This window comes from Gastrolobium bilobum, unplaced genomic scaffold, assembly GCF_033153095.1.
Source record: "Gastrolobium bilobum isolate Gb01-03AN ecotype WA unplaced genomic scaffold, APGP_CSIRO_Gbil_v1 utg17087, whole genome shotgun sequence".
Lineage (NCBI taxonomy): Eukaryota > Viridiplantae > Streptophyta > Magnoliopsida > Fabales > Fabaceae > Gastrolobium > Gastrolobium bilobum.
In genome coordinates this window covers 70,546-87,044 of record NW_026899585.1, presented here as the reverse complement: position 1 = coordinate 87,044, position 16,499 = coordinate 70,546, and the positions used below count along the sequence as shown (strand labels likewise).

Below are 16,499 nucleotides of genomic sequence, written 5' to 3'. Positions count from 1 at the left end.
TTTATTGCGTTTAATAGCTTTTAATAGGTGTTTAAGTTATTTTTTAGCAAGCTACCATATAAGGAGATGTAATCGTCATAGAAAGTACAGAGCAAGAAAAGAGAGTTTGATAATAAAGAAAAACTTTCGTAGATTATTCGTTTGGTTGTCTCTTGCATCTGTGTGTTGATACCTTAACAAATTGGTATCAGAGCTATGGAAAGGGGGAGTGATATGGCACTACCTAAGTTGACGAAGGAGAACTACGAGAATTGGTGCATCCAGATGAAGGCTCTTCTCGGATCCCAGGACGCTTGGGAGAATGTTCAAGCAGGTTTTGTAGAACCACAGGACACTGGAGGCTATTCGGCGGCTCAAACTAAAACGTTGAAAGAGACGCGTGCAAAGGACAAGCTGGCGTTATTCATGCTCTTCCGAGCTGTGGACGAATCCGGGTTCGAGAAGATAGCAAATTGTGAGACCTCAAAGGCAGCCTGGGACACCTTGGCAAATGTCTATAGAGGAGCTGACCGGGTTAAACAAGTCCGGCTTCAAACCCTTCGTGCCGAGTTGGAGGGAATAAAGATGAAGGACACGGAAGGAGTATCCGGGTTCGTTGCCCGGGTTCAGGGAGTTGTGAACCAGTTGAAACGGAATGGAGAAGTTATACCTGACACCAGAGTGGTGGAGAAAATCCTGAGATCTTTGACAGACCAGTTCGAAAACGTGGTTTGTGCGATAGAGGAGTCCAAGGATCTGTCTACACTCACTATTGATGAGTTGGCGGGTTCTCTTGAAGCGCATGAACAAAGAAAGAAGAAGAAGGAGGAGACTCTTGAACAAGCGCTTCAGACCAAAGCAACAATTAAAGATGAGAAGGTTCTCTATTCTCAAAACTTTCGAGGTAGAGGACATGGCCGCGGTGGACGAGGTACTAGCCGTGGTGGTAGGGGCCGAGGCCGAAGTCAAGAAGGTTGTAATGATGAGGTAGGACAATCAAGTCAACAGAACTGGCGTGGAAGAGGACGGGGTCGTCGAGGAGGTCGGTCACATTATTCAAACATTGAATGCTACAAGTGTGGCAAGTATGGTCACTATTCAAAAGATTGTAACTCGGACAAATGTTACAATTGTGGCAAGGTTGGACATTTTGCAAGAGAATGCAGAGAAGAGAAAAGGGTGGAGGAGACATCTAACCTAGCCACAGAAGGCGAGATGAAGGATGGTGTCTTGTTAATGACACACAGTGAAGGAAGGTCAGACGATGACATGGAGTGGTATCTTGACACGGGTGCGAGCAACCACATGTGCGGACATAAGCACTTATTCAAGGAGATGAGAAAGGTGGAAACCGGACATGTTTCATTCGGGGATGCCTCGAAGGTTGAGGTAAAAGGCCGAGGTACGATCTGTTTTTTACAAAAGGACGGGTTAGTTGGCTCAATTCGAGATGTGTACTATGTACCCGACCTAAAAAGCAATATTTTAAGCATGGGTCAATTGATGGAGAAAGGTTACTCGGTTATTATGAAAGACCGGGTATTGTATTTGAAAGATGAGCGAGGTCGGGTGATAGTCCGAGTTCAAATGGGTAAGAATCGTATGTATAAACTGAATTTGAAATGTGTACAGGTTGAATGTTTACAAGCCGAGGTAGAAGATAAGGCGTCACTGTGGCATCTCCGGTTTGGTCACCTACATTATGGTGGTCTAACCGAGTTGGCAAAGAAGAAGATGGTGGACGGGTTACCTGACATAAACTTTGAAGGAAAATTTTGTGAGAGTTGTGTACTTGGCAAGCATGCCAGGACTACGTTTCAGAAGACGGCAAGGTTTCGGGCTAAGCAACCTCTGGAATTAATACATACCGACTTGTGTGGACCCATCAATCCGGGTTCTTTTAGCGGTAAGAAGTATTTTCTCTCTTTTATTGATGATTTCTCACGGAAAACTTGGGTCTATTTTCTGAAGGAGAAGTCCGAGGTGTTTGATGTGTTCAAAAAGTTCAAGGTGATGATTGAGAAGGCAACAGGAAGCTATATCAAATCGGTGCGTTCTGACCGAGGTGGGGAATATACCTCGACAAAATTTCTGACATTTTGTGAGGAACAGGGGATAAGGAGGTTTCTAACAGCACCATACTCACCACAACAGAACGGTGTGGCTGAAAGGAAGATGCCGAAGGAGTTTTGGGCGGAAGCTGTGCAGTGTGATGTGTATGTGCAGAACCGATGTCCACATTCGAGTTTAGATGACAAAACACCACAAGAAGCTTGGAGCGGTCAAAAGCCATCAGTGGAACATCTTAGAGTATTTGGTAGTGTGGCCTATGCACACGTACCAGACCAGCTCAGAACTAAGCTCGAGGACAAAAGCAGGAAATATGTTTTTGTGGGATATGATGAAAAAACAAAGGGGTATAAGCTGTTTGACCCCGTCAACGAGAAGGTTGTAGTGAGCCGAGATGTAAGGTTTAATGAAGCAAATGAGTGGGACTGGAGCAATTCATCCGAGGTGAATTTTGAAGGCAGAATCTCAACACAAATTATCAACCCGGCAAGCCCTGAAGTTTCTGATGATGAAGACGAGGTACGACAACCCAGGATGCGGAGCATACAGGACATATATGAGTCAACAAGTGAGGTACATTTTGTTTGTCTTCTTGCAGACTCTGAAAACATAAGTTTTGAAGAAGCCATCCGAGATAAGAAATGGCAAGATGCCATGGATGAGGAGATAGAAGCCATTGACCGAAATAACACATGGGAGTTAGCCGAGCTACCAAACGGAAGTCGGCCCATTGGAGTGAAGTGGGTGTTCAAGAAGAAGATGAATGCTAAAGGGGAGATAGAACGAAATAAAGCTCGGCTAGTTGCAAAAGGTTATAAGCAGAAGGCTGGAATTGACTATGACGAGGTGTTTGCCCCTGTTACAAGGATGGAGACAATTCGGCTACTCATCTCACAGGCTGCTCAATACAGGTGGCCAATACATCAAATGGATGTAAAGTCGGCATTTCTGAATGGTGTTCTTGAAGAAGAAGTCTATGTGGAACAACCGCCGGGCTACATGAAGGCAGGAGAAGAGAAGAAGGTGCTGAGATTGAAGAAAGCACTTTACGGGTTGAAGCAAGCACCACGGGCATGGAATGCTCGTATTGACAAATATTTCAAGGAGAATGGACTTGAACAATGTCCATATGAACATGCTGTTTATGTTAAGAAAAATAGAGGAGACTTGTTAATTGTAGCTCTTTATGTTGACGATCTCATTTTTATGGGAAACAATGCCAAGATGATACAAGAGTTCAAGAGCACAATGACAAGAGAATTCGAAATGACAGATCTTGGTCTGATGAAATATTTTCTTGGTCTGGAAGTCAGACAAGACAACTCGGGTATCTTTGTCTCTCAAGAGGCATATGCAAAGGAGATTCTCAAAAGATTTAAGATGGCAGATTGCAAGCCGGTTTCAACTCCTATGGAACCCGGTTCAAAACTCTCAAAGTATGATGGTGGAGATCTAGTTGATGCAAGCAAATACAGAAGCTTGGTGGGAAGCCTACGCTATCTCACATGCACGAGGCCGGATATCTCGTTGAGTGTCGGCGTAGTAAGTCGGTTCATGGAGGAGCCAAGATACACACATTGGAAGGCGGTAAAGAGAATTTTGAGGTATGTTCAAGGTACAATTTCACACGGGTTACACTACCCGAGTTCAGCAAAACACAAGTTGATTGGATACTCTGACAGTGATTGGTGTGGAGACGTAGATGATCGAAAGAGCACGGCTGGTTATGTGTTTTTCATGGGCAACACGGCATTCACTTGGATTTCGAAGAAGCAACCCATTGTAACCTTGTCTACCTGTGAAGCTGAATATGTAGCAGCATCTTGGTGTGTTTGTCATGCAGTATGGCTTAGGAATTTACTAAGCAAGTTGGAGGAAAAACAAGTCGGCCCAACCGAGATTCGAGTTGATAACAAGTCGGCTATAGAGTTAGCCAAGAACCCGGTGAATCATGAGAGAAGCAAGCATATTGACGTCCGATTTCACTTCATCCGGGATCAAGTAAAGGAAGGAAATGTGGAGTTAACACACGTGACCAGTCAAGAGCAAGTCGGGGACATTTTCACAAAGCCACTGCCGACGTTGCTGCTCAACAATTGCAAGAAGATGCTTGGGATGAGAGATGGAAGAAGCATTTAAGTTTATGGAGGAGTGTTATTAGATAAACTTAAATGTACGGTTTTTAGATTAATGGGTCTCTAGAAGTTTTATGTTTAGGAATTAATGTTGGTTAAGTGTTATGGGGGTTTGGTTTTGATATTTGTTAAATGGCTGTAAGTTTTCTACGGTTTATGTTTTATTGCGTTTAATAGCTTTTAATAGGTGTTTAAGTTATTTTTTAGCAAGCTACCATATAAGGAGATGTAATCGTCATAGAAAGTACAGAGCAAGAAAAGAGAGTTTGATAATAAAGAAAAACTTTCGTAGATTATTCGTTTGGTTGTCTCTTGCATCTGTGTGTTGATACCTTAACATAAATGTCAACAACTGAGGGTTTGATATTTTGGGAAAAAAATGCATTTAAGCATTTATCCTTCACTCAAAAGTAAAACCACTAAAGAGTCAATACACAGCTATACTTTGAAAACATTCCATTAACTATCTCCATAAATGGCACAGTCTAAACCGTAACGGGAAAAACAGATATCTGACCCAGCATTTCTTGCCTAAAATATATTCTCTATATTCAATTCTTACAATGTTATTTATAGATTCTGTCATAAGACAACAATATAACATGCTGACCGTTTGAGTGAATATGAAATGCTTGTGCAACGATATTATGCATCATGTTAATGTCTGCGGGCTAGAATAAATAGAAGGGGTTCATAAAGACATAAACCATAATGGAAAGAAGAATTCAAAGAAAGGCGAGCACCATACCATTGGGTATATCTTTTAAAGGAGTACCGCGACCCTGCAATTTGAAAGCAACACAGTAAAAAAAAATAAGTTTTGATATAACACACAAATAAGGCTTAATATGAAACTGAAAATAAATACCTTTTCAATGTGAAATTCTTTGGGATCTTTCTCAATTGATGCTACCAACCTCTCAACTGATTTCCTTTCACGTACAGGGCGATTGATAGAAGGAGTCCTTGGCTCAGTCTCCTTTAGTTCCTTTCTTTTCCTTTTCACCTTCTCCCCATTAATGCTTCCTTTCCCACGCTTCTTCAATCCTTTCTCAACCTTAATGTCTTCTGCCTTATCTTCTTTTGACTTATCAACCTTGTCCTCATCCTCCTCCTCTTGAATTTTCTCCTCTTCATTGCTCTCATCTTTGTCTTTAGGTATAACCTCTTCGTCCATCACATCCAATTCTGGTTTCTTAGCTTCTACAATTTCCTTCTCTTCTTTACTATCCATAGTTTCCTTAACCTCATTTTCTTCATTCAATTTGTCATTATCGAATCCATTATCATCCTTCTTATTTTCTCCTATTTCATTCACAAAATCATCTGTCTTGTCTTCTTCTATTTGTTTCATGCTCTCATCTTTCTTATCCTCTGCCATTTCTTCCACACAATCAACTTTCTTATCCTCTTTTACTTCTTCCCCACCATCAAATTTTTTATTGTCTTCTACTACTTCACCACCATCATCAACTTGCTTATCATCTTTTACTTCTTCCTCACCTTCAGCTTTCTCATCAACTTCCATTTCTTTTAAGCCATCCTCCTTCAAGTCTTTGACTCCATTATTCTCCAAGGTTTTTCCTCCCTCAGCTTCCAAGTCCTTCTTTTCACTCGTATCATCTAAAGCATTCTCTGGCATGCTATTGTCATTTGAGCCAGTTTTGGAAACTGCATTCACTGATTCTTCTTCGCCCATACTGATCTTATCTACACTAAATCTACAAATTATTTCTTCCTGCACTCTTTCTACTACACTGGCCTGGTTAACTTGTCCGGCTTGGTTAAGTTGGACAACTTAAGCCTATCATGTAAGACAAAAATACTAAGTATGAGAACATCAAACAGAAAAGTGCAAAGAGAAGCCCGAGGGATTAAGTTTCCAAAAACAAGCAGTACTTTTAACCCTAAGAATACATAAGATCCATACAAATTATTATTTTTCCTATAATGGTAGGTCATTTCAAACTGGCCTACAACTGAAAAAACAGATTATATCTGATGCCATGACAAGTTGACAACCAATTCAAATAAAAACTTCAAAATTGATCCCATCCCGAAATCAATGAAGGAGTGAAGTTTACAAACAATAAATGATGAACAGAACACTGTAGCTAGGGAGAAGGAAAATAATTAAGCTGGGAAAAAAATTCAAATTATGAATTTTCATTTTGCAATAGTTCCTGAGAAAAAAATTCAAACCATAGGCTATTTTAAACAAAAATCTCAACGGCACAGTATATTTATGGCTAAGAATAAAATTATAACCAATAAAGCTGCAAAATTTTTCAACAAGAACCATTTTCAAAGCCCTAAAGTCCCATACGACAATTCAATCCATATAGCACAAAGATGGCAACTTTTCACTTAAAAAAACAGTTAGGAAAGAGGGAAATTGAAACTTACAAATACATAAGTTGAAAGAGAACATAGCTAAACTTGGGTTTTCTCAGCGTGAAATCTCTCACTGGAGTACTAGTTAGTAACTCTGTGAGGTTATTTCTGACAATTTACAATTCGGACTTCAGATGCGGATTTTAAATGCAAAATTAAGTGCCATATAGGATCATAGGATGTGTGTCACTAAGATTCTGAATAGAAGGTGATCTGACAGTTGAGATGTCGTCTCCATGACAACGTGCGTAAGATGAACGGTTGTTGTTATGAACTCCTCTCCTTGTAATTTTGTCGTTTATTGAAACTGGCACTATACACATGGCATTAGACCACACAATTGTGGAATTATTTCAAGAAGTCTAAGTTTTTTTTTTTTTTAACTACTTCCTTCAATAGCAATAATAATAGTGTTATTTACTTCTATCACATAAATTAAAAGAATGTTATAAACTTCATACATGTCATGCTGTATTAATTTATTTCGCATCATGGTTTAATTAATAACGAGTATCTTATATTTTGACATAACAGATGCGTATGATCAAATTCAACAGACAAAATAAATTTGATCTAATTATTATTTCATGAATGAATTACCAGAAATATAATAAATATGCAATCTACATTTTAATGTAATTTTAAATACAAATTACTAAATTAATGCAAAAGCCAAATATTTTATCAAGATAATAACAACAAGCACAGAGAGTGGGTGGGTAAGTTCAAGTCAGATATGAAGGGATGCACGGTTTGCATTATTTAATTCTCATGCTCGCTTTATTGCTTACGTCATGTGACAAGTTCACATTTTACCTATGTCATGTGTAATTCGCATATTTTATGCACAATTCGAACACGTATATTCCTATCAATGTCTTATTATATTATTTTAATTAAATATTAAGAGGTGTATTGAATTAGGATTTCAAAAAAAATTAATGGATTATTTTTGGAAAAAAAATCCATTGGTATTCAATTAGTATTTTAGTAGATTGAAAAAAAGTCATGTGGTATTCGATCAGGATTTTAAAAGATTATCTTAGAGTTAGTCCAAATGTGTTGGTATTCAATCAAGATTTTAAACCATGTAAAAACAATCTTGTGGTATTCAAAAATCTAATGATTTTAATGGATTTTCTATTTGTGTGAATTTCGTGAAACTTTTAAGTAAGAAATATAAATAGGATGCCTCTCTCACAATCTCACCCTAGCCAGTAGGATTTCTTGAGATTTCTCTATTGCATTGTTTTCTTCTTCCTTTGGCAGATTGACCTGCTCGAAATCGGGTTCAGTTATAGGAGCTTCGTCAAAATTCAAAAATAGCATATTTTTTAGCGATTTTTATCACAAAACAACCCAGAAACAACAAATCAACAAGATTTAAATATAATCTATCTCAAAAATAACATATATTTTTTAGCTATTTTTGATAAATTTTGGAAGTTTAAAAACAGAATTTTCAAACTACGGGTTGCGATTTTTCTTAGCAGAAAAAGTGTAATTTTTGTAATAAAAACAACATAAAACAGTGGGAAAATAATAGGGGAACTAAAACCCTCAAACTAATTTTCTTTTTACATCAATGAAACAATATCAATTTAAAGAAAGGTTGAAACTTTCATAATATGAATCATATATTTAGTAATAATACATTCATGAACGAATTTCCTTCACTATAAGAAATGATTTCAAACAATTTTTGTGTCAATAAATAACTAAAAACTTATTTTTCAAAAGCTTCAAAGCAATTAAAGGTTTCAATGTATCGATTGAAAAAAAATTGTGAAATTTTCTAAACTTTCATGTAATAAAACTTAGTAATTTAGATTCAAAATTTTCTTAGAATATTCAATGAAAATATACATATGATATATGGTTAAAAAACTCTCATCACGTAGAACAAAAATCCCAAGGTTTTCAAGATCAACAGCAAAAAATTCCAAATGAAATTTTATCATGAACTTTACGTTCTATATGTTATTTTAATAATTAAAAAAATTTGAGTCTTATAATCATATATGCATAGTTTTGATACCAAATGAAGAAGATAATTTTCAACTCATTGGTCAAACCCAAGAGCATGAACGACAAAATACTAATGCATAAAGGACTAATATAACTTTAAATATGTGAAAAGCTGTTGCTTAGTAATTTTGAATATTTGTTAAAAATTATATTATGTTATATTGATTGAGAAAATTATATTAGGTTTTGCTTTTTTTTATTAATTTCGTTGCATTTATTTGTTATTTTTTTATGGGAAATGTTATACTTAATTACAACATATTTTTGTTTACAACCATATCTTAAATGTTGATTTTCGTCAATCAACGATTATTATTTTCACAAATCAAACTCATTAATTAATATTTAATTTCCAATGAATGATAATCGTTGATTGACAGAAATCAATGGTTAAGATATGATTGTAAAAGACTGTAAACAAAAATAAGTTGTAAGTATAACCTTCCATTTTTTTATTAACTCTTGTAATTTTGAATGTTTGTTAAAATTTCATATGGTTTTTTGAAATCTTATAAATCCATATCGTCCTTTCAAATATTATAAATTCTATTAAAATCCTTTAAAATTCGATCTTATGAAATCTTGATTGTAAGAAAAGTCTTTTAAAAAAGTTTTTAAAATTCTTCCAATTTTAAATAGTCTTTTAAAATTTATAAGATTTTTTATCTCAAAAAAAAAGTCTTTTTTTTTTTTTTATAACATTAAGGGGCGAAGCCCCAAACAAAAACAAACAAACAACCAGAAACAAAAAATAACTATCCAGGGTCTATATCCCTACAAGAAAAGATTCCCTGAAGATCGTGATCAAATAACTGAGCAAGGTGAAACGGCATAACTCTATGACTCCAGAATTCAGTATCTTTGTGAAGAGCAGACTTGGCTAACCAATCTGCACATGAATTAGCTTCTCTCTTGGAATATGAGAAAGCGTTACCTCCCAATCCTGACCGATGAGTGCTTGTATCTTAGCCACTATACGAGGCTGACAAGCTGCATTGCAATCAGCAAGCAAAGAGAATACTTCAGAAGGTGCATTAATTCGATAAAATATTTAATAAGGTGCATTAATTCGATCAAAATGACATGTGATCTAAGTTTAAAACAGTTATTATTCTAACTGACTATAGTTGTCATATTTAATATTTTATAATTTGACATTACACTGTCTTTGGACTTTGGTTTAATTGCTGGTCTTATAAGAATAAGCCCAAGTCTTTTTTCTTGGTCAAAGAAGAAGGCCAAGTAACAACGGTTAATGACCCAAAAGTCCTCCTAGGACCACTCCCCTAGTTTAATGGTCTGTGTATGGATCCATGTTTCTGCAAAAAGACTAGCTTGTGGAACAAGAAAACAAACAAATGTAACGACTAACAACCCTCCTTAAAGGGAAAAGAACCACGGGGCCATAATCTTTTTGATCCAGGTATTGTTCATACATACATGTAGAGCCCAGAGATAAAATAGAGAAGCAATCAGCATATGGGTATATATTTGTGAATACTTTCCTATTTTTTTTATTTAATTTGGTGTTTTAGAAAACAAGTTTATAATTTGTAAATGAAATAATAATTTGACTCAGATGTTCTTTTTGGTCTCTATATAATTCCTGGTTAAAATGTATCTTTGTTTTTGTTTATGAAATTTCTGCCATTAGTAATAGGTTTTAATGTTTTTACAATAATTGTAGATAAGTTTCAAAACAACGTCGTTTTGGGTTAAAAATTAAAATATTATAATGAGAAAGAATATTATAACCCTAAAATAAATTATAATTATAAAAATACCTTGATTTTCGCCTTAAAACGATATCGTTTTGAACTCAATGTAAATAATTTATCTACATTGACCGTAGAAAAAACAACTCATAATAATATATATTGAAGTAAACAAAAATACAAAAGAGGTTTCTTCCATCTTTAGTCCTAACTGGAGCCATCAGTTATGTTGAGATATATAGTCCCACATTGGTTGTATGAGCAACTAATATGGAGTTTATAAGATCTTGGGCACTCCCACCCTTTGAGCTAGCTTTTGGGGTGATGATCTCAAATTCTTTACAAGTTAAAATACTTGTCTTTCTTGTTAAGGCTGAAAATAGACTTTGTTTATTATGGGGACTTTTTTTTAGCACAGGACCTTTACTTTTAAAATATTATCAGTTTTGTACCCAATATATATAGAGTTCACTTTTTCTGCAGTTACGATAGATAAATTATCTGAAGTAAACTCAATACGACGTCATTTTTGACGGAAATTATGGTATTTTTGTAATTTTAATTTATTTCAGGGTTATTATAGTCTTTATTTAATAATCTTTCAATCCCAAAACGACGTCGTTTTAGAAGTAAATACAGATAATTTATCTGCGTTAACTGCAGAAATATTTTTCTCATATATATATATATATATGTGAAAATATTAACCTCTTGTGATATTTCTCCTACGTACTCAAAAAGACATAGGACTTACTTTAATTTTTCTTTTTCTTTTTTTCTGTATGATGACATAAGTTTGTGAATGTAATGAAATATCTTATCTTATATTGCATAAGAAAATATAATCTCACACACACACAAATATATATATATATATATATATATATATATATATATATATATATATATATTGTCAGTTTCAATGTAATTATCAAACGAGAAACTATTCTCTCTAGCCTTTTCCTTTTAGGGAGTTTTTTCAAAATAACAATATCTCAATAAATTCTTAAAAAGGGAAAAGTGCTATGGTCAAAAAGCTCCGGTTAATAAACTTTGCCGAATATGAGAGGGACTGGAAGATTTGGAAAGGAAAGGAAAAGATGAAAAAAAACAAAATATTTTGATGACAGGCACATAAAGTTCCTTTGTGGATTGGAGTCATGTCAAAAGGCGCTCAAACAAAACATCATGATACTATGTTGTGTAATGTGAAGAAAACACTAAGAAATATGAAGTTAAGCTTAAAAGATATTTGCTACCACATTATCAAAAATCTAATTTAGGTGGAAACTATACTAAACATAAAATGATTAATTAGAAGATTTAATTAAAATCAAAACTAACACATCATAGAAAAATGTCAGCTTAAGATTACAATGCCAAGTTAATAAAAGAGAACAAAATTTTGCTAAACATCAAGATTAAGAACAGTTAATGACTAAAACTTAACCTAAAATAGCAGCTTAAGATAAAAATTAGAAATACTGATCAATCACTAAGAGATTGATCTCCTAAATACGCCAACTCCTTCAATCTCAAATCTTGATATTTGGTGGATCCCATGGAAATATCAATCTCAATTAAATTTTCATCCTCATTCATCTCATTGATTTCTGCTAAGAGCTCCCTGAGACCCTGCTGATAGAAATTGGATTCCAACTTTTGATTAGGATCTTCAGTTAAACCAGAGAAGTGGCCACTTGGAAGTTTGATTTCAATCAAACCATCCTCCTCATCATCATCATTGTCAGAGGCCAAGCTATCAGATATACCTAGATTTTGAGTTCTATTGTGATCAATCTCAAAACTTTCACTTATGATTGAGTCAGTACTGCTTTCACTATCTGAAGGAAATGAAGAATCTGACTGCGGATCAGATTGTTGCTCATACATCTGAGCAGTGAGTTCAAAACTTTTGTCCATGATGTTGCTGCTTTCACTATCTAATGGAAATGAAGAACATGACTGCGCTTCAGCTTGCTGCTCCTGCCTCTCAGCAATTTCACCTTGTTGGGTAGCCTCAGTCTGAGTAACATCTCCTAATGAAGGGTGTATCTCTGATTTCTGCAGGTTATCTTGGACTAGATTTTCATGTGGGGACCCTTTTTTCTTTGTGAGTATGACAAGAAACATGGTAGATAGAAGAGTAATCAGTAGTGTAAGAAGGGAAGGAGAGAATACAGAAACTGAAAAGAAAAAGAAAACTGAAAAGAGAACAAGAACCAATAGGAAAGTGGCCATATTAGAACACAGCTTGTGACAGATTTGTTGCTTTCTTATTTCCTCCATTATCGTTGACTGGATTATACTTATTGTGTCAAAGCCAAACCAAACACAAGGATCCAATAAAGTCACACCCAACAAAGGCTGCAAGAAGTACTGTTGAAAAAGAGAAGAAGATCTATGGAAAGACTGCAGACAAGTGCCTGAAAATTTGTTCAATCTGTACTTTTTTTCTTGTCCTAAAATACAGATTGTAAGGGAGCAAAGGTAGAGAGAAATTTCAATGTGCTACAAAGGTATTTGAGGGCGCCAAAAGAGCCTTTTAAGCTAAAAGTTGATAACTTTCAGTCCCTGCCCTGCTGCCCTTTTTGTAAACTGTTGCTAAAATGTCAAAAAGGAAGATAAGGAGGGAAAGATTTTATCTCTTCAGTATGAAGAAGATTCAAAAGATCATATAGTTTCTTCTTTATCAAACCTGAAAAGGGTAAGATTTGATAAACTGATTATTGAAAGTTCAAGTTGCTTTCTACTGCTGAGCAACTCTGCTAGCAAGGAAGCAAACAGCATGCTGAAATGTTTCTTCTATTTTTCTCTGACACGAAACCTTTTGTTATTTATTATCTGCAACAGATTCTCTTGGAGATAGCAAAACTGTTTGTTTTACATCAATGTTTACAACCTCAAAGCCTTGGAATTATCGTATGCATGTGCTTCTATGAATCTGACTTCTCCCCCACACATGGCACGATACATGACCCTTCAAAACAATTTTCATGAAAGAGAAAACGATACTGTAATTAAGAAGGGCCTTGGCTTCTCCCTCTATTTTAGTCACAGCCTAACAAAAACCCCTTTACAGAAACTCAATATACCAAACAGATAGCAAAAAACTTCTCAAAACAAGACTTTTTTGTTATGGGAATTCCATTGTTCAAATACTTTCCCAGCAAACAAACGTAAGCATAGGAAATTGTAGAATTTTTTTGTAGACAAGACATCCACCACATACATAAAACAAACGTTTAAATCCATAATAGCTTTTTGCAGCAATAAAACTCGAGTGTGATAGCAAGTCAACAAAACTTTGCCCCCCCTGCAAATTTTAATAAATGAAGACATAAAAATAAGCAGTGTTTTGTAATAATGACCCATTTTCTATTGTCTACGCTCTTCAGGAAAAGCCATGAAGAAGTAATTATTGTGAAGTCCATTTCTGCGTCCGCATGTCGTGCAGGTTTTAGTGGAGTGGAGACCCATTGTGGAAGAGATCACTTGGCCATATTGTTTGTGTTGGAAATTTAGAGAAAATAAAAGAATAATAGATGAAGAAATCTCTTTGTATTTGAACTGGCTAAAAGAAAAAATTACAACACTCACGGTCACTTTGTTTTTTTCCTTCCTTAGTGCTGCAGCACTGTTCTTTCTTTTTATCTTCCTTTTTTTTTTTTCTTTCTAATACTTTATTCCACACCTAATCATACATTTATATATAGGCTAGTCTACCGACTCACTTCTAACATTATATAATATAATATTTAAACTTTTGCTATATGACAACTACTTGGACTTCTACAACTTTCCATTTTCATCTAGCAACCGACTTTTGGCTTAGAATGTTTCGGCCAGGCGGTGTAATGCATCAACTTGATATCACCATCAATAGCCATATACGGTGCAGTCTTTTAGCGGTGGAGAAATTTAGGTACCAAATGATAGAGACTTCTAGAGTGGCGGTGAATCAAAGATAAGTGGCAAAATTCAAATTTAATTTCTAACACTCCCCCTCAAATTTGACTTTGCATACCAATCATATGTTTGAGTTTGTTGAACACATCGGTCTTCAATGGCTTCGTAAAAATATCTGCCAATTGTTCTTCAGTCCTGCAGTAGACCAATTCCACAACTTTGTTTTTAACTTGCTCCCGAATAAAATGATATTTTGTGTCAATATGCTTGCTTTGGCTGTGGGAGACTGGATTCTTTGCAAGTGATATAGCAGACTTGTTATCTACGTATATAGTAATTGGACCTTCTTGCTCGTAATGAAATTCATTCAAAATATTTTTTAACCAAATCGCTTGACACGTACATGCTGCTGCGGCTATGTATTCAGCTTCGCATGATGATAGAGCAACTGTCTGTTGTTTCTTTGATGACCATGAAAATATTGCTGAGCCAATATGAAAAGCATATCCTGAAGTGCTTTTTCGATCATCTACATCTCCACTATAATCACTATCTGCATTGCCAATTAACCTTGAATCTTGGGAATGTGTATAGAATAATCCATGACTGATGGTTCCTTTGATATATCTTAAAATTCTCTTTGCTGCACTGAAATGATCTTGCTTTGGATTCTCCATATATCTGCTAATTAGACCAACTGCAAACATGATATCTGGTCGAGTGAAAGTCAAATACCTCAAGCTTCCGACCAGGCTTTTGAATAGTGTTGGGTTTACTGGTTCTCTATCTGACTCAGCTTTCAACTTCGTTCCTGCTTCTATTGGTGTTGAAATAGGCTTGCAATCTTTCATTCTGAACCTACTCAGTATTTCTTCTGCATACTTCTTTTGTAACATATAAATTCCCTCTTCTGTTTGTTTTACTTCAACTGCAAGAAAATAAGACATTTCTCCAATATCTGTCATTTCAAATTCTTTAGTCATAGCTTTCTTAAATTCAACAAACATACCTGGATTATTCCCTGTGAAGATTATATCATCCACATAAAGACATACGATCATCATATCCCCATCTTCATTCTTCTTCGTGTACAAAGCATGTTCGTACGGACTCTTCACAAATCCATTCTTATGAAAGTATTCATCTATCCTCGTGTTCCAAGCTCTTGGAGCTTGCTTCAATCCATATAGTGCCTTCTTCAACCGATAGACTTTATCTTCTTCTCCTTTTTTAACATAACCCGGTGGTTGCTCAATATAGACTTCTTCTTCTAGGTAACCATTGAGGAAGACTGATTTCACATCCATCTGGTATATCTTCCATTGCTTTTGTGCTGCAACTGCTGTAAGAAGTCTGATAGTGTCAATCCTTGCAACTGGTGCAAACACCTCATCATAATCTATTCCATATTTCTGCTTGTAGCCTTTAGCTACCAATCTTGCCTTGTATTTCTCCACTTTTCCTTCTTGATTAGTCTTTGTCTTGTACACCCACTTTACTCCGATGGGCTTATGTTTCTTAGGCGTAGTTGTAAGCTCCCACGTGTCATTTCTTTTGATTGTAGCAATTTCATCATTCATGGCTTTCTTCCACTTTTAATCTTCTACAGCTTCCTCATATGTCACTGGATCACATTCAACTATTAAACAAAATAATGAATAATCAAGGGTAGTTTGTACCGGATCTGTAGCATCATAGATATCACTTAAGCTTCTCATCTTTGCTGCTGCTCCCCCTGAATTGTTGCTACTGCTACTGCTACTGCTTCCTGAGGTTGAGGGTGTAGATGCAGGAGTTGTTGGATTAGGACTTGGTGGAGGTGTCTGATCATTGCCTGCTTCAACTGTTTGCTCTGTTGAGTTATCATCATCTTTAAAGAATAAGCCTTCTACTCTTTTTTCTTCATCATTCCATTTCCAGTAATCTGTTTCGTCAAACTCCACATCTCTTGAGATGATTACCTTTTTTTTCAGGGGATTGTATAGTCTGTAAGCTTTACTCCTCTGCTCGTAGCCAGTAAAGATTCATTTTTCTCCTTTATCATCTAACTTCTTTCTCTTCTGATCTGGAATATGGGCATATGCAATGCAACCAAAAATTCTTAGATAGCTTACCTCTGGCTTTCTACCACTCCAAGCTTCATTTGGTGTTTTGAACTTGACACTCTTTGTTGGACATCGATTCAATAGATAGGCAGCACATTGGACAGCTTCAGCCCAGAGTGTTCTTGGCAGATGCTTTTCTTTGAGCATGCTCCTTGTCATATCAA

At 35.6% G+C, this 16,499-nt stretch overlaps 2 protein-coding genes across 2 annotated transcripts; both read right to left on the bottom strand.

The window, feature by feature from the left end:
- Nucleotides 1–4,909: 4,909 nt before the first annotated feature.
- LOC133291698 (DEK domain-containing chromatin-associated protein 4-like) lies at nucleotides 4,910–6,679 on the bottom strand. The gene is made up of 3 exons (XM_061489996.1): nucleotides 6,591–6,679; nucleotides 5,053–5,988; nucleotides 4,910–4,966 (listed from the first exon to the last, which is right to left on the bottom strand). The coding sequence occupies exons 2-3, from the start codon at nucleotides 5,881–5,883 to the stop codon at nucleotides 4,910–4,912; spliced, it is 888 nt and encodes a 295-aa protein (XP_061345980.1). The 5' UTR covers nucleotides 5,884–5,988; nucleotides 6,591–6,679.
- Nucleotides 6,680–11,809: 5,130 nt separating this feature from the next.
- Nucleotides 11,810–12,610, bottom strand: LOC133291697 (uncharacterized). Its single transcript, XM_061489995.1, has one exon. It carries the CDS (start codon nucleotides 12,608–12,610, stop codon nucleotides 11,810–11,812), a length of 801 nt encoding a protein of 266 aa, XP_061345979.1.
- Nucleotides 12,611–16,499: the final 3,889 nt, after the last annotated feature.